General features: G+C 40.3%; 1 protein-coding gene across 1 annotated transcript; it reads right to left on the bottom strand.

Moving 5' to 3' along the window:
• Positions 1-251: 251 nt before the first annotated feature.
• On the bottom strand, positions 252-18,074 carry erbb3a (erb-b2 receptor tyrosine kinase 3a). Its single transcript, XM_074666959.1, has 29 exons — positions 17,746-18,074; positions 11,686-11,843; positions 9,834-10,020; positions 9,401-9,526; positions 9,220-9,285; positions 8,615-8,733; positions 8,260-8,401; positions 7,972-8,085; positions 7,141-7,258; positions 6,932-7,005; positions 6,732-6,822; positions 6,527-6,544; positions 5,788-6,008; positions 5,555-5,687; positions 5,317-5,413; positions 4,987-5,141; positions 4,844-4,897; positions 4,610-4,751; positions 4,407-4,526; positions 4,221-4,319; positions 3,683-3,868; positions 3,423-3,578; positions 3,189-3,264; positions 2,912-3,058; positions 2,539-2,636; positions 2,231-2,422; positions 2,076-2,144; positions 1,711-1,972; positions 252-1,318 (listed from the first exon to the last, which is right to left on the bottom strand). The coding sequence occupies exons 1-29, from the start codon at positions 17,837-17,839 to the stop codon at positions 531-533; spliced, it is 4,302 nt and encodes a 1,433-aa protein (XP_074523060.1). The 5' UTR covers positions 17,840-18,074; the 3' UTR covers positions 252-530.
• Positions 18,075-18,794: the final 720 nt, after the last annotated feature.

An 18,794-nucleotide genomic window follows, 5' to 3' on the forward strand; every position in this document is an offset into this window, starting at 1 on the left:
TGTTTAAAAGATTGGCAACCAGCACCTTGTTTTACCAATCCAAGGGACACTCTAAGACTTCCATTAAACAATGGGGACAGCCTAAAGATGACCCAAGCCTTTAGCTTTATATTGTTAATGACAAACTGATATTAAGAGTCACTGATTTGCTATTCAAAATACTTTTATTGCATAGAAAATACATTCCATAGTAAAAGTCATAATTACAAGAAGTCTCAAACCATGGAAGTCAAAAAACAAAACATGCCGGTTAAAAAAAACAACAAATATTTTGTTAATCTCAAAATGTAAACTGGATAATCAAGCTTGCTTATATCTGTCAGTGCTTTTCAACACTTTTTGCTACCATTCATGTAAATGCCCATACAAACATAATGTCAGCCTGTAAAAGACGGTGTGTCTGTGATAGAGTCAAACGTTAAGTTTCGTTTTGAAATAATGTGATCAGCTTGATTTTAATATGGCTTCTGGTTGCATTTCCTGTTCGAGGTCCTTCATGAATATGAAGTTTTAAAGATTTAAGGTATTCTTCATGTAGGCACTGCATTGGGCTTTAGGAACATCCTGCTGTGCCAGTAGTCTGGATTGTCAAAGGATTGGTCTCCATTTGCAGGTTCCCCTACTCCAACTCCAGCTCTCACCTTCAAATAGGGTTCAAAGGAGGAGCGGTAGGACCCCCCTCCTGCCCTCTCTGATTCTCTCCGCATGTTCTGGTACACCACTGCATCCTCAGACTGCAAGGCAGCAAAACAGTCCATGTCCTCATACTCGTACAACTCCCCCTCATCACTTTCCTGCATTTTGGCCTCTCCTCTGTCTTGAAGAGCTTGTCGCAGCTTTGGCTGCCTGTTCATGTAATGATAGTTGCTGTCCTCCACGTATTCTTCCTCATCCTTGTTCCCCTCCTCCACTTCTTGAACAGTCCGCACTGATTTTAAAGAAGGAGGGGGAGGAGGAGGGTCATGTGCTGGAGGGCTTTCATCTTTGTCACAACCCCTGATGTCCATGTATTCATATTTAACCTCATTCATTTCCTGCTGCTCAGAATCTGAGCTTTGATCGGTCCATGAATAACCTCTCCTGGCCTCCATAGATTGGAGAGTATCTCCTGAGCCTGCTGTTGCTTGTGAGGATACGGAGGAGGTGCGCTTCTTGTTCAGCTTCATCCCCTTGCTGTTGTGTCTGGGGGAGACAGGTGTTGCACCTGTCTGCTTGTTCATATACTCGTATTCTTCATCATCCGGATCGTCCAGCAGGCTTGCAGAACGGGATTTGCCAATCCTGCCAATAGTGGCTCGAGATGACATAAGGAGGTTATCTGAGAAAACAGAAAATAAGCAAAGTGAAGGTCGGGTATAGGATCACTATTTAATAAGAGAGCTCCTTTTGACTTTATGTTTCAATTTGCCTTAAGCTCTGGCCATGCAGACTCCTTCAAAAGTAAAAGAGTAACATGAGAAGGGTAGTTTGTTTTCCTAGCAAGAGATCTGCATCACTTTGCTGTCTCATAAATATGATGCTACGACCTGCAGTAGTAGAGACTAGGACAAAAATGTACCAACTATTTCATTTTTTTCAAATAAATGCTGGTCATGGCACAACAAAAATGGTCAAGGCATCCAGATTTGTTTCTTGTTTTCCTAGACAGACTGTTTTAGTCACTTGAATTGATGATAAATATATGTATATATTGTTAAATGATGCTATCACCTCTCCCTGGGCTGTCTCCAGGAAGAACATATCCATTCTGATCCTCTTCTTCCATCTCTGGCGATGAAGCCTCTGGTGGTCCGCCAGACAAGCTGTCCCTCTGCGACATGTAGGCACTGTCTTCACGATGACGTCGTCTTTTCAGGCTCCCTGCCAGAGAAAAGTCCTCATTCATCTCAAGCTCCACTGCTAGGCCACAGCCCTCTGAGCTTTCAGACACAGTTCGAGCCGAGTCTAGTCGAGAGCGGGACTGCCACATGGCCTGCATAAGAAAACAGGCAGAACTGCATTAATAAAATGTGACTCAGCTGTACACAATGTCTTTTCAAGAGAGAAATTATAACAGAAAAGTTTGTTTTAGATACCTGCCCAGGGTTGTCAACACCTGGAGTCATTGGCAGATATCCCGCCATGTTTGATGAAGCAAGAACCACCTGCTCAAGAAAAGATAAGAGTCAGTTTCAGTTTAAAAAGATAACAGTTTTTTTTTTATTTTTAAAAAACAGCCCCTGTCTCTCACTCTGCTGGTGTCCAGCCTCGGGAGACGATTGAGGCTCCTGGATTGAGACATATAGTGGGGAGCTGGAGTCAAGCTATCAACCACATCCTCCTCCTGTTCCACCAGCTCCATGTCGAGATCATCCAGGTCATCCAGGTCCTTACTCCGCTGGGCAAGTTCATCTGGGGGTGAGTCTGCTTGGCTGCAATCCTCCTAGTGGGACAGATTGTACGCTACTACTCAAGGCCCTCAAAAATTTTTGATGTGTTTATCTATAGAGGTATACAAGATTAAAACTGAATTTTTGACAGAAATACAGTTTTTCTTACCCTAATCACCAGGTATCGAGGCGGATCTCTGGCCATTCTGGTAAATTCGTTTGCCAGCTCTTTAAATGTTGGACGGACATTTTCATCAATCATCCAACCTGGAAGTCAAGAACATGAGACAGCCACTTAGCTAATCTGTTGTGTAGTATAGTATAGTATAGTATAGTATAGTATAGTATAGTATAGTATAGTATAGTATAGTATAGTATAGTATATTTCAGAAAACTAAAAGAAGTTAAATTTATCCCAAAAATTCAGCTAAACAAAAAATATACCTGCTAGAATGGCTAGAAGTGCATCACAGTTATAATAGCTATGTTGCTTTTTTGTTGTTCTGTAATGATTTGAGGGGAATATAGTCCAGTACACTTACATTTGACCATGACCATATAGACATCAATTGTGCAAATTTGAGGCTGGGAAAGTCTTTCGCCTTTTTCCAGCAGATCAGGAACCTCTTGTGGACGCATCGTAGCGTACGGCTCTACCCCATGGGACATCATCTCCCAAACAGTCACACCTTAATGATCATGATAGATTTAGATCAGTATAAACAGAGAGTGGATAGTAAACATGAAGCACCAACATAGCTCTTGCTGTTTTATTTAATACAAATCAAACTATGGGCTTAAAAAAAGTTAATATCTCACCATAACTCCAGACGTCACTCTGATGTGTGTATCTGCCAAACAGGATGCTCTCTAAGGCCATCCATTTGATTGGTGCCTAAAAGCAAACCGACAGTGTCTTTATTGTTTACTGAATTAAAAAAAACAGGATTTTCCCTTATAGTGCACAAATAAATTCAAACAGAAGGCCCCCTTATTGGACTTTGATCATTTTACTGTTTTGTTTTATAGTACCCTTATTGCTGCTGCACAGACCTTGATCTCATTGTAAAAGTATTTCTTGTCATCACGGTAAAGTAGATCTGCGATGCCATAGTCTGAGATCTGTGCTGTGTAGTTATTCTTCAGGAGAACATTCCTGGCAGCCAGGTTCCTGTGAACAAGCCTATTCTCCTCCAGGTAATACATCCCCTGATAAGAAAGGACAAACATGCTTTGAGTGCCTGGACTATTGGGAAAGTACATAACACCATGTTGGATTGTGTCGAAGAAGATAGCAAAGCTGATGCCTTTACCTTTGCAATCTGAACACACCAGTTAAGGAGCCTCTGAGGACTGAGTTTGTTCTTGCAGTTCCTGACGTGCTCCAGCAGGGAGCCCTGACTGTTGAGCTGTGTGACAAGCTGCAAGCTGGCACCAGGACAGATACCCAGAACCCTGACCACGTTCACATGGTCTAAGCTTCCAATCATCATCATGTGCTGCAGAAAACACCGGGTAAAAAAAAAGATGAAAATTACTCAAACTTTAAAACAGTTTTTCCCATAATTTATCATTTATAATAAATTATGTCCTTGATGTATCGAATAGTCACTTTTTGATGGCCTGACGGTGTTGAGGCTGATTTTGGCTTAAAATCTTAGTTTTCTATTTTGGCAGCCCATGCGTAGCCCATGCGCTAGATTACTAAATTAACTCTTATAGTTGAGAAAGGACAATCCCTGTATCTTCCATTGCTTCAGAAATCTTCAATTTTTTCTAAGTCAACTCTCAGTCCTACCAAATGATTTTTGATCAAAGAGAAATCCTTTTCCATACAAAATGTTTTCTCACTTCAGTCAGCTCGTGGAAGGTCTGCCGTCCTGTGCGATCATGAATTGTCTTTATGGCTACAGGAAGCTTCACTGTGTCACCCTCGGGAATCCAAATACCCTGTGAGGCAAAGGACATGTTCACAGCTTGTTAGCTCAGTATTAAATGTTAGGCCTATAATGGCGTATCTGCCACAATTGCTGTTACCTTGTGAACTTGTCCAAACACTCCATTTCCAAGCAGCTTGATCTTGCGCAGCTCAGTGGGCTTCAGTATCCGAACGTGGACTTTAGCTCCCTTCTCTCCTGGGTCCAGAGGCTCAAAACTCTAAAAGGCATGCACAGCATATGTTAAAACAAATACACAACTAATGCAACACAATATCATGGAGATGTCAGACTCAGACCTACCTCTCCACTCTCCATGTATCTCCTCATGGCTCGCTTGCGGCGGATGGCGAGACCTCGTCGATATAGAACAGTCAGCACGAAAATAGAGAATGAAGCAAAGAGAAGGGCAATCACTCCAAGCACAATGGCTGTGGTGGTTTGTCTGTTGAAAAAGAGAGAGTGTCACATTGTAAGCATGTGATGCTGTTATTACCAAACCATCTTTAACATCTCACCCTGAGCAGAGCAACATACCCAGAAATGTAGGGAGATGCCCCAATGCAGTCTCTAATTCCTGGGCCAACACACCTAAAGATAAAACACAAAAGAAGAATAAGCCTCAATCAAATACATAAAAATGTTTTAAAAGAGAGAAAGAAGAATGAGGAAGTACCCACCCCTGGGTACAGTTAGCGTGGCACGGTTCACAGTGTCCCTGTTTGTTGGTATACTTAAAGATGACTTCTTCTCCTCCCATGATGCCCTCAGGACACGAGGGGACACAGTGTGGACCATCCTGCAGCCTGGCACATGCTACACACTCATCTGCTCCCTAAGAAGATAAAAAGACACTGAAATTAGTCGATGAAAGCAGCAAAGATAAAAATTCACAAAGAGAGGGAGAGTAGTTTGTCAGCGTTATAGAGCATGTTCAGAGAAACTGCCAGTAGGTGGCAGCAACAGGCATAGCGACTTAATGAGGAGACAGAGAACTGAGAGACTCATACTGGGCCTGTGCAGGTCTGCTTTCCTTCCTGGACCTTACACTCTGGGTGGCAGGGCTTACACTCCCCTGATCTTGGAGAAGCAAACTCCCGCCTCTCCCTGCATACCAGATAAAGAAAGTCTTTGAACAGCCTGTAGATAACATTGAAACACTTGGTGCAGCTACACCATAGCAAATATTGTCACATTAAGGCAAACTCTTTAATTTTTCATGCTATAAGTTGTGTCGTTAAGACTGACCCAGTTAAGAACATGCAATCTGGTACACATGTTCCTCCCCGGCTGTACTTCTTACAGGACACACACTGGTTTGGACCAGGGCCCCAGCAGCCGTCAGAGGAGCACAGGGGGTCACACACAAAGCCCTCACCAACTACAAACACAGAAAGTAAAAACATGAATGTGTCATCATCATCATCATCATCATCAGCTCTGAGAAGTTAGCTGGATCCAACTGGTCCTCTGTCTCTTACCACACTGACTCCTTGGTCTGTTTTCCTTGATTTCAGCGTTTTTCTGCCGACGCTGTGAGCGGGAGCTGCTGCCAGTCAAGATCCGTGTCCAGTTGACAGTGTCTTGGTAGCAAAGTTTCTTGTTTCCTGTGATGTAAACGCTGCCGTCGTTTATTTTTTTCAGTGAGCGCAGCCCCAGTGAGGTCAAAGAGGGGATCTTCATCACCAGGAGGGAGTAGCCTCTGAAATAAAAAGCAGGGGGTAATTGTGAGGAAAGAATTATGAAAGATTATGAAAGATTAAATGTCTTTGAAATTTTAGATTTTCAGATTCAGGAAGAGGATTCATCTTCAAGTTTCTTGTTAGTCAGCACCAAGTGGCAACCTAGGGTCCTGAAAATTGAAGCGGAAGTGCCAGAAACTGCAGTACCCCAGGTGTCCACTTGGGGCTGGCAGCGTCAGTGATCACAGACAAACCCATTCAAAAAAGGCTCAGCCAAAGTTTAAGTTCACATTTACCTCACAAGATACAGCCACGCTTATAGGATGTACACTTTGCAGCTTAAAGGAACAACTTCACACCAGAAAGAGCATGCAAGATTTCTACGGGTTGATCAAAGAGTTTTGACCTCCACCGGTTTAATCAATCACCCCAGCTCCAAATATGCCCTTGAAGGATTGTAAATATGTGTTCTACCAAGAAATATTATCTTTATAAAAGAAAAAGGTGAATACTGGTGGGCATATTACATTTACTGTACCTTTTAGCGCTCACTCCTCTAAACATGGTAAACATGAGTTAAAGCAGAGAAAAAAAGAGATGACACACAAAATACCATTAGCTCATTCCAAGAAAGACTAAAAGAATATAACAACATGATAGTTAACTGATCATGGTTGACTAGAAATTTAAAAAATAAAAATGAAAACAGTTCTGTGACATGTCAAAAGAAAATAACTACTCACTTGTAAAGTGTTCTGCCCTGGATTGTTTGGAGGTTGGAGAAGACTGACAGGTCGGTCATGTTTTCTGGCCACGACAGAATACTGAGGATGTCTGAGCGAAAAAGAGAGACAGTGTATTTGAGATGCATGAACATGACAGCAAACAATGTGACAAGCAAAGGCACACACAGACACACAGATACACAGACATACACACACACCTGTAATCTCCCTCACAGTGTTGAAGATTTTAAGCTTCTCTGGATCAAGGGCTGGTACACCGTTGAAAGGGTCACTTAGAGCAAAAAATAACAAATTACTCAAAAGAGACTTCATGCAAACAATAACTTCACAGCATATATAAAAGTAATCCCAAATGCCCCAGATAATAGCATAAAAAGGAAACAATGTGCTAAAGAGGCCTTCTTACCCTTTGATTCCAGTTACAAGGAAGTGCAGACTTCCAAGGATCTTTGTGCAATTTATGAAACTGTCGATGTTAAGAGCATCAACCGTCTGTCTGGTTTGACTTCCTGTACCATGGCAGGCTGAAAAATTGTTGATTAAATAAGTAACAGTAACCAGTGTCCTTTACAGAACAAGATTTAAGCTTGATAAACATTTCAACAAGTACAGTTTTGTATTGTTATTTGGATTAAGTCAAATGTGCAATATCAGCTATCAAAATAGTATCCACTAGTGTGCTATTCATTGGGCATCCTATAAGCTGGTAGTCCAGGGAAGAGTCAAGACACATTCTGTTAGACATGCCAGATGATACAAAGCCATTAGCTAATGCCCCTGAAGTCGTGACATATGGTATGTCCAATGGTGAAACCAGACTGTTTGATAGTGACTCTAAACCTGATGAGTGATAACCTCTGTAACTTTTAAATGGTAAATCAAATACTTTGAAACTAAGAAATATGCTGAAGTACTTCATTATAGACTCAAAAAGAGGATGCTTGTCCAAGGTCACCATTTAAAAGAGTAATGTTCCACAATGAAACACTAAAAAAGCTCCAAGTAACCCAAATAGATCATTTCAATATGTGCTGCCTCTGACAAGGCAAATGACCAACTATAGTCTGAGACTTTAAAATGGCCACTCGGGTGCCCATAGCAACCTCTGACTCCACCCCATTCTGACTCCCTATCTGTTCTCAGGGTGTTATAAGATTAGGCCTACTTATGTATATAAATATAATAAATTAACTGTTTTGAATTATTTAATGCACAGCAGCTGGATATTCTGACATACCTTTTGGACAGAGGCCTCCACAGGGTTCACATCTTTTCACTCCATTTTTCTCTACCTCCATTTTATCGGATGGGCAGCTGCTCACACATGAGCTGCCATCCACCACAAAGTTAGCTGGAAATTTAAAAAAGGCCAGGAAAAACTTTGATTTTGCAAAACTGAAAATTCTTAGGAACAAAGTTTGAATACAGAAGCCGCAACAGCTTGTGGAGTTGTGAAAAAATGTACTTCAGGTGTAGTATACAAGCGTGTGTTTGTGTGAGTGTGTGTGCGTGTGTGTAGACTCACTCGGACATTCAGCCACACATATGGAGCCATATTGGTACTTGGCGTTGGGGTTTGGCTCTAGTTTGAATGTGTGCTTGTTGTAGATGAGAGTCTGAGGACACAGAGGCACGCAGGAGCCCGAGTTGTTGAAGTTTCGGCAGGCCTGTAACAAAGAAACACTTGTTGACAGTTGTAGAAGCAGATGTCCGAAAAACTACATTTTGTGTTCATATGGAAATGTACACTGTGACACGAAAATGCCAGTGCCTTTTTGCACTAAGGCAGAAAAATGAAATGATGTATTTATTCATCTTGTTATTCACACAAGTCATACAAGTCTTTATGAACAGCATGTGTCTTAAAGTTGGAGACTCACAAAGCAGTCAGTATCCAGTGGCCCAGTGCAGCCTCCAGCACACTCGATATGACAACACTCGCTCGGGTTTCTACCAAAGCATCGTCCATTACACTGAGGGGCGCACACAGTCTTTGTCACTGAAAAAAAAGGCATGAGTATGTGAGTTTGATAATATATCATAACAGTGGTTTTTAGACCTCAATGAACCCGGATGCCTTTCTTTAATGGTTACAAAAGTCCAAGCCCACTCAGTCAACATCAGAGTTAAACTATGGCAGTTATTTATGAAGAGAACTGATTGGAAATGACTTCACAACTGAACACTAAGGGCTTTTTTATTTACAACTAGATTAGTACCAAATACATGTAAGGGTAAATGATAGTTAACTTTTGATGTATCTGTTTGTATCCAAATGATGCAAAAGCATGGCTTTCATACCCAGGCCTCCTTTGAAAAGGTCAAATATTTACTTATAAAATTGCTTGTTAAAGCATTGCTTCATTTAAAAGAAAGAAAGAAAAACTTGTTTATTTTATCGACACAAAAATAGGGTTAATATAAGCATGGCTTCTTTATTGATTTTGTTGATCATAAGAAATGAAGAGATGAAGGAGTCACTCACAGATCTGGCAGGTGTCATTGCCCGGGCCCCAACAGGAACGACCTCCACATGCTTCATGACATGGCTCTAAGACATCATTTCAAAATCGTTAGATTATTTCTCAATGACTAAAAGCGTGTTCTGGTTTCATGATGTGAGGTTATTATGAGTTTGTCTGAGTGATTATGATTTTTCCACTCACTCTCAGGTCCATTGCCCTCAATCATAATATGAGCCGTCTCATCCCTCACTATGTCCAGCCAGTTCACCTGTGGAGCGTAGCTCAGGTACTTGTTCTGAAAGATTGTGACTCCTCCCTGCAGTATCTCTGTGGGAGGCAAACATACGTTTACATGGGGGAGAAGAATTAAAAAAGGCGTGTACGGACATGCCTATGACTCATGGTACCAAACTCTAACATCCACTGTTTACTACAGTGCAAACAGTATAATGAGCTGGAGCTCGTGTTACGCTGGCAGTTAAATCAGACATTCCAGGGACCTCAGAGCGCTGCTCTCTGACAGCCGGCATCCTGCAGGTGTGGCTGCTCTGTGTGGGTGTGAGAGCTCCAACAAGTGACATCCTTATCTGTTTTACGTTTTTAAGACACAACATGGGTGACTTCCTGTGTTTACCTGTAAGGTGTGTCAGGCCCAGTTCTTGCAGACCATGCTGCCCATCCTTCTGATAGTTGACCATGATGGCCAGAGCATACTTGTCCTCGTACAGGCTGGTGCCTCTGATGACGCGAAGATGGTCCAGGGGCAGGCGGCTGAACTCATTGATAGCAAAGAGGATGTAGCCGGTCACCTCCCTGATGGACTGCAGAGGGTTAAAAGTAAAAATAGGGCAAGTTAGAAGGAAATAAAGGTGTCCAAAAAAAACTTTAAAAAAAATCCTGATTTTATTAGATGTTTTGTTTGGCTGCTGAAGTCCCTTCCTGGCAGCAGAGGTGTTATTCGCTTGTGTTGTTAGTCACCATGACTGTGCGGTGATGATTGATTTCTCAAATGTATCAAAGAGTGACAAAAATGAGGTAATTTTACCCCTGAGACAAAGACATCATCAGCCACAGACAGAGAAAGCCTGTTTAGGTTTGTCTCTAAGATCTAGGTAATGATCTAACTCCTTGTCTAGACGGGCTACAGTGACGATATCTTCAGTAACACATGTATACATTGTAGTTCTGGGAAAAGAAAAACCGGTATCCTGCTTCTTTTGCTCTTCAAGCAGAGGCATGTCCACACTTTTGTTGACTGGGGTGACCAAACTGGGGCACTAAGTTATTCAGTGGTGGAATCAGGTTTGTAAACACTCATGCCCAAATCCCACTGATTTATCCTTCTCTCTCTGTTAATGATTGATTTAGTGTTTATCAAAGACATTACATGCATGAGTAAAAAGAGAAAATCAACATATAAATGAGTCATACTCAATAATTTAGGGATTTACAGGTTTTATATTTTCTGTGAAGCACTTCATGACTCCGTTTTATGAAAGGTGCTGTACTAAATAAATTTACTTACTTACACTGATAATGTTAATGTTGCTTTTCTTGTATATATCCTATTTTTGATAATTCTTGCTTATTTAATGGCTTATTTTTTCATTTTAACCTTACTTTTTATAGCTTACATATTTTATTATTCATATTCTATGTTATTTCCTACTGCTTTGTGTGTAAAACCGATGGTAACACAAAATATTCCTCTGGCAAATAATAAAGTATTTCTAATTCTGATGTGTCTCTGTCTTTTCTTGAGGTATTAACTTGCCTTCAAGTCAGGATATTTCAACTCAAATAGGTGCCCATGTGTAAACAGCCTGTCATTGGTGATGTTAGAAAGCTCATGATTCAGTTTGGTTGTATTTTTTGCCTCTTAAAAACTTTCAGACTTTAGCAGCTGATCAGGCAGGAGAAAACATTTACAATGCACCTGCAAATACTGCAAAAAAATGACAGGCTTTTGGATGGCAAACTACATTGCTAAAAATATCTGTTGCATGCAAACTTAAACCAAGATGAGTGTGTGAGTCTTAAAATCAGATGAATTCTGTGACAGAAGTAGCCTCATCTGCAGTAAATTGTAGCCTAGCCTGTGTCCTATTTCTTCCAACAATTTCTGGTTGCTGGGGCTGAGCTGACCTGCATCCATTGTTGATAGAACAGTTTCTAGTCACATGTAACTCATACAACCCCACTTCAAAAACCCATAACAACCTAATAACCTTTTCATGAACCTTTGACTATAATCAACTTAAGTTTGCATCAAGGTTTGTCATTACCACTGGGTGAAGACTGAATACATAGGTGACTGTTTTTTCTTGTGTTACTCACACAAAGGGAAATGCTGAACTCTTGCCCTGACCACGGAGTGATCAAATATATTGTACACAACCCACATGTTAAGATTAACGACCAATTTTAGCATGACTTTAGAGTAATGGGTAGTATTATTGTATCTCTATGCATGCTCTGTGCCTCACCTGTAGGAAGGAGAAGTCTCTGGTGTGCGCCATCATTGTAATCTCAAGGTTTCCCATCACAATGTCACAGCCTGTGTAGCGATCCTTCATTAGGTTGTACTGGATATCTGAGTTTCCTGTCGTGCTCAGAAAATTCTGTGTGCCAGAGCAAACCACCACTAAAAAAAAAGGAGGGAATGAACTCTTGTGAATAAGTGGCTTTAATTACATTGTTTTTGTGTTTGATTCGCAGATATAATGGACATTTGTGCACACTCAGTTTCTTTTTCATTGACATTAATTCTTGTGAGAAGAGCGGGCCAACAATCGGACTTCTATGTCAGTCCTTATCTTAGTTGGAAGTCCATTGCTGAAGAAGCCTCCAACAAAGATCCTTTTTTCTTCAGTGTGAGTGATGAAAAAGAAATAAAATGAAAAACCCTCTCACACAGTAATGTGGACAGAGTTCAGGTCCTGTCAAAGCATCAAAAAAACTCCATTCGTAATCACATTGACACCATCAACTGCCAGAAACTTAAAAAACAGTCTCTCAACAAAGCCCTATTTTGCAGAGTGTTTTCTCACTTCATGTTCTGCTCATAACAGAAGATGGAAAAAACATTTAAATAATATTTATGAAAAATTTTACTGAGCCTTGGAAAAACAATTTTCCAACAAATTTTGGGGCAAAGGTCACAGTATGAAGCGCTGGATCCACATTTTAAGTGTTTAAATAATAATCACTGGGTAAGTCTTTTCAAGTCCCCAGAGGTTTTAGATCCTATAGCAGTTGGAGGGAATGATAATGTGCCTAAGATTGTGAATATATTCCGTCTCTCAAGCATTTTAGAGACAAGATTTTAATGTATTTAAAGTCATCAATGAGAGGTTCATCAATTAAGGCACAAGGAAATAAACCTCCTCAAAAATGAAAAAAAAAAAACCCACCAACTTACGCTCATGTAGCTGCGTCACATTACAAATAAAAGGTTATTTTATTTAACCATTAACATGTTAACCATGTAAGTTCTTATAAAGAGTGTATTTACTCTGCTTTAGACCAGCCTTTGTTCTCAGCTCGCACAGAATATCAATGAATTCACTGTAACAGTGTGAAACAAACTAGGCGCTGTGTCTTCCTCTGAGACAAACATACGAGGCCTTGTTTATGGTGTGTGGGAGTTCAGCCATTCAGCGTCATTTGAAGGCTGCTTTGCTATTCAAATGTCACACAAGAGAGGAGTAGCAGGGAGAAAATACAGGACACAGAGGTAAACAACATTGCTGATGGGGATGTTTTCTAAAGATTAAAACTACACAAAAACTCATGCAAATCATTTCACTTCTTGGGTGGAGAGATAAACAGAGGAAATCTAGTAATTTCTACATGACAAAATATTTGAAATAACAGAGAGCATAAAGCTCTAAGAAAGCAGTTGTAATTTTATCAATACAAAATATTCAAAGGGCTACGGCAAGAAAGATGTGGCACACAATTTTAATATTTGTTGTGGAAGAGTTTCTCTGTTCTTGAGGATTACAGTATCTAAGAATAAAATTTAGGTAGGAAAGTTGATGCATGATAGGTAAATCTTTTAGCTTAGTGCCACTTCAGTATCACAACTTAGACCGTTTAAACTTTGGCCTTGATGGGTTAATTGAACCTCCAGTTGAGGTCACAGCAGAAACAAATCCACTCGGCTCTGATTTTTTAATTGTTTGAGAGAAAAATCTTTCAACATGTGTAACTTTAACTTGACAACTCTCACACAGGATGAACAGTCAACACTCAAAAACACATTCCAGTGACTAACATCAGAGCCAAAATGGAGCCCAGCAGAAGAACAGGATCAACAAGGGCAATAGGACAGCTAATGATTATTAACTCCTCTGGTGAGAGAGGGGTCAAGGAACAGTGTGTGAGTGTGGAGGAAAAGGAGCAGTGCAATGTGCACGTCCTCCATAAAGTCCATAAACCTGATAACAGATTTTATTGCATTTCTGAGGAAACTGGGTTCACGTGAAATTGCTGTACAGCTTATGACATTGTCAAAACCTTTGACCAAATCAAAAAATTATTCTGAATATCAGTTTTGAAAAGTCCAAATGTCAACTAAATTTTATTTTTCAAGTGAATACACGCAGTCTTTGAGAACATTTCAAGAGAACAGGCACAGGGCGCACCAAGTTAGGTATCATTAAGATAATCATTAAACTTATTAATGTGGCATGTGGCCTGATGCTGTTATCAGGGTTATCTGGACATGAGAAAACTCAATACTTAGTTTCTATCAGGAACTGTGTAATCTGAATGACAATAGAGGGCCAAGTGTCTTGGTAAAACAAGAGGTTGAAGAATGGGGAGGACAGATTAACTCTGCCTTTCCTGATCTGGGAGCTTGTGTATTTGATTTCAAGTTAGCACAAGCCAAAAATGATGATAACTGACCCAGTTTGGCATCCTGTGTTGTTGTGGTATGAGGGATCACTAAAAAAAACTATTGAGAAGTAGAGAGTACAGTTGTATCAGTCTGTTTTTTTTTTTTTTTTGTTCTTTTTTTAAAAGCTAGCTTACTGTTGAAGCTAACTTTTAGCTGCCAGCCTCACTGGAAATATCAGCCGGGCTCCAATTAAGTCTTTTGTTGTTACACTAGTTATGATTGTATGTTTGCACAGAAACTAAATGACTAAATATTGGTAGTTTAAAGAAATCTCATGATATTTGCAGATACTTCTATAGTTCTACAGTTTCATTTCGCAGACAACACATGCAAAACTTAGACAGGAGATACTTGTGTGTTTGATAGCTCAATATGCTTTTCTTAAGGGTTGTCAAGTTGAATTTTATGAGGTACCAAATTTGCTTTTGAGTAAGAGTTGTTTGTTGAAAGTCATTCAGCGGAAATGTGTCATTTTATGAGCTGCTCAGGGGTGAAGCTCTTTATCTACCCCACCTCAGCTCAGAGCAGCTCTGTGCTATCAGCGGATGACTTTAGCTGTTGACTCTGTAACGTTTGAATTGCCTGCTGGGAAATACTTGTCAACATTCGCGCACATACATTCAAGAATCTTCCAGCTGCTGCAGTATGCTCACTATGCATGCAGTGCAGGCACCACCCACTTAAGAGGCGGACAAACCGGTGCACTGTGTACACATACAGTATGTGACAAAACAGTATGTTAGCCTCACACATAATGCACAAGCTGCAGCTGAAAATGTGAGCAGGCTGAGTGGGCTCTCTCTGTCAAAGGAGGACTTTCACCCTTTGGCAGATGGATGATGGAGAAAAAAAACACAGAAATGCAAACAATGTCTCTCTTTTGATAGAGTGCTCAACATTTGTTGAAGTGCATCAACATGTGTCTGTACTGTCACTTTACTCTGTGTGTGTCTGTAAGCCCTGCGAGCTTCCAACTCCTACTTATTCCTTCCTTCAATCTTTCAAACACTGCAAAAAAACAAAACAAAACAAAGCATAGCGGTGTTATTGTCCCCGTGCACCAAAGTGAAACTGATCACATGAGGAAAACACAACACAGATCAGGTTCTGCTCTTATTTTCATTTGACGGTTACCACGGTTCCATAGCTGTAGAAAAAAAAGAAAGCACATAAAGAAAAGAAAAGAAAAGAAAAGAAAAGAGGGAGGAGGAGATAAACAAGCCCAATAAAGCAGTTGAGACGATGAGGTAAACAGAAACTTGGCACAGGATGCTCAGAGATTACTGCATACCTGACAAGTGAGCCTCAAAACACACACACACACACACACACACACACACACACACACACACACACACACACACACACACACACACACACACACACACACACACACACACACACACACACACAAGACTAACTAGAGAGCACATTAACTGTTTGATTTCAGGGTTCTCTCGTGGTTCACAGACACAAATTGTGTGCTATTTTTCCTCATTACCATATGCAGAGCTGCACCTTTAAACTAAAAATTATGACTTGCCTCACACCATGCTTTGGCAACAGGAGCTGCAACGTATCTGGTTCTTTAAATGTCACAACTAGTAAAATGAACAAATGATTGTAAGAGTCTACTTGCTTTTGATGCAAACATATCTGTATTAACTATCTGCACTGGTTGTGATTTAAAAACCAGTGAAAAGCATTATTGCAATGTGTCCCTATAGGGAGACATTATATGTCCCAAGATGCACAATTATGCACCATTCCATAGCCAGATAAACTAACGTATGTCAACTGAAGTGTTAAAACACAGGTCCACCTCTCCAGATCAACAAAACAACAGACAGTTTCACAACTTTCTGAGTGCTGCACAACAAAATCCTGCTGAACAACAGGCTCAACAACCAGGACTGTGGAGCAAAGATGTAATGACTGATTATGTCTTCAGTTGAATATATCAAAGATCTAATCAGAACAAGTGACTCAAAACAGACAAATGTTTCAGACTCAGGGGTTAACATCAATGTAACACATGACCCGCATGATGTGATGAATGTTACATACTGCATTGTACTCTCTCTTAAAAAATGGACCTCATGGGAGCAATCGGTGTTTTCCTCAGCCTCAGTGTTGAGTCAAAGTACCACACCTGAGCAGCAGCTGCCCAATCACTCATGTTGTTTTTCTATAAACTCAGAGAGCCACTCAACTCACCTGTGCCCAGGTGGAGTCAACAAGAGCAGGAGGTCAAAGTTCACAGAATCATTGCCACGTCTCAATTCATTACAACTCTATCTGATCCAGACATATTTCCTCCAGCAATAAAAAAAGTTTGTTGGCTACAATGTTGCACTTAAGTAATAAACAATTTGAACCCACTTCAGCATTTGTTTCTACATTTCACTTCCTCTGCTCTGTGATGATTCACGGGGACTAGTTGTTGTTTTTTTCCTTTTACCTTAATGCGTTTGGCTTTAGTCTTCACCACTTCTATGAAAAACTATTTGTACTTCAACAGTCAAACAGTTCTTTTATTAATCTATAAATCAAAATTTTTGATTTGATTTTTTTGTGAGTGTTCAGTCATCTTCAACCATAGTGATCCAAAGTTTTAACAGGACATCCAAGTTTAAGAAAATAGGTTTTACATTTCTTTTCTAAAACACATCTTTGGCTGTAATCAGAAGTTTCTTGTGGTCTGTGAAGAAAACATTAAATTGATTTGATAATGTGTTGTGCCATATTTTTAAAGCAACACCAATGAGTTGTTGTTAAGATAAAAACTTTTAAATTGAATTCCTCCAGATTCACAGCTCTGGTAGAAGTAACTGTACTGAGACATCTGGACCGATTCTATTGCAAAAGATTTTTTTTTTTTTTAATTAATCAAAGACAAAACTGAACGTTTTTTGATCTGGAAAAAGATTTGAGGATACCTTAATGTCAAAAAACATGTTCAATTATCAGAAATTCTCATGGGTGGTAGATTTTTTCAGAAGTATACAAAGTAGTTAAAACTCTTGATGTAAGATTAATCCAGTGATATTGTATGTTTTGTCTTGACACCCAAAGAGGGAATTCTGCTCCACAAAAAGTACACAATGTCTCCAATATGTTTTTCTTTTAATAAACTAGAGCACAATTTTCTTCACATTGTTTATTTCAGGCCTGAGAAATCTGATGAACTCTTCACACCTCTGACTAAAGAGACAGAGGGAAGAGTTAAACCTCACATGTGTGAAGATCTGTTGGTCTAACTGTGATCGTGAGTCAACGGGCGCTGGAAGGTTGGGCCCCTGTGTCGAAAAACCTTGAAACAATTGAAACAATCACGATAAAGTACACACTGAGTCGTGGGAGAGGTGCAGGTGACTCACAGCAAACAAGTTTTACGTGTGCGGAACAGGTTTCTGGTGTTTGTGAGAGAGAAGGAGGAGGAGGGGTGAAGAGGAGGAGGAGGGACAAGAGGACAGGTGCTTCCTACAGCTCAGCGCGCGGGTCGAGTACAACTCCGACCCAGGTGTTTACGGGGATGTGTTGAACTACACTGCGAGTGTCCTTTTTTGAGGTCCGTTAACTGAGTGTGAAAAATCATGAACAGAAAAGACTGTAAGACGTGTGAAGTGTGTAAGCCCACCTCCTTGTGTCTGCGCGCTGCAGGGCTGGAGCGCACACAGCAGCAGGACCCACAGCACCTGCTGCACCTTCCTGATGAGGGGGACGGAGGTCATTGTCGCTCTAATTCCAAAGCCAGTGAAGTATCAAACAAACGTTAAAATCATGGTACCATGAAGAAGTCCGTCCTTTTCTCGTAAAAATGAAACTTCTTCAGCTGTAGGAAACCATAACTGAAACCATTCAGAAGGAGTAAAGCGGAGTCACTCCAGATCCACCAGCAGCTGATTTATTCCCTCGTATCACAGTTGAAAATGTAGAGCAGTCCAGTGGTGAAAACTAGTCCGTGTTTTCCCCGTTTGATAACTGACTGAGCCGTAACTTTACGAGGCTGCGTGAGAGCAATCACTACAGTGCAGTGATTGGAGCACTACAGCAGCCAATCAGAGGCCTGAGCGTCTGATTCGCCAGCACTGATTTATCTAACAGAGACCTGCCTGCAGTTATATTTGCTCATCAAGCAAATATAAGCTATAACAAGACACTGAAAACACGCTTTATAAAGTGCATGGACACGTGAAGATGTTTTAACTATCACTATGATACAACTAAGGACATTAAACTATAGTGTTTCCTCAATAACCAGAAATTTAACTCAGAACCCAGATCACTCGATTTTTTTTGTAGTGGTCCTTGTGTCAAAAACACATTATAAATGAATAATTACATATATTTTGAGAAAAAAAATTCTAAACAAAACAAAACACTGGTCCGAAAAGTAGGGGAGACTGGGTATGATTGTAACATGGGAGAGTTGTAACACCGCAAATTCCACCAATCAGGAATAAGAAGTGAGTCACATGATCATTTCAATATTTAACCACTTCCACCCTCATCACCCATAATAATTGTCAGGGCTGGACACAGGTGCATGCAGATTCTATAGAGAGAGAGAGAAAAAAAAGATTTGGAGGTAAGATTTTTTTTTTTTTAACCAAGACTATACTTTGTTAGTACTTTTACTTTTCTAAAATTAAACAATTTGCCTTATATCTTAATAACCTGTAGTCT

This window comes from Halichoeres trimaculatus, unplaced genomic scaffold (genome assembly GCF_033239565.1).
Source record: "Halichoeres trimaculatus isolate MK-OKI-2021-1 unplaced genomic scaffold, fHalTri1.1 fHalTri1_scaffold_1, whole genome shotgun sequence".
NCBI lineage: Eukaryota > Metazoa > Chordata > Actinopteri > Labriformes > Labridae > Halichoeres > Halichoeres trimaculatus.

Bases quoted from the DNA above. Each gene is read 5' to 3' on its own strand.
- erbb3a (XM_074666959.1), bottom strand. From the start codon at position 17,839: ATGACCTCCGTCCCCCTCATCAGGAAGGTGCAGCAGGTGCTGTGGGTC. The intron at 7,006-7,140 runs GTAAGAAGGCCT...TTTTGCTCTAAG, and splicing joins CTTGTAACTGGAATCAAAGG to TGACCCTTTCAACGGTGTAC. The intron at 1,973-2,075 runs GTATCTAAAACA...TTTCTTATGCAG, and splicing joins GTGTTGACAACCCTGGGCAG to GCCATGTGGCAGTCCCGCTC.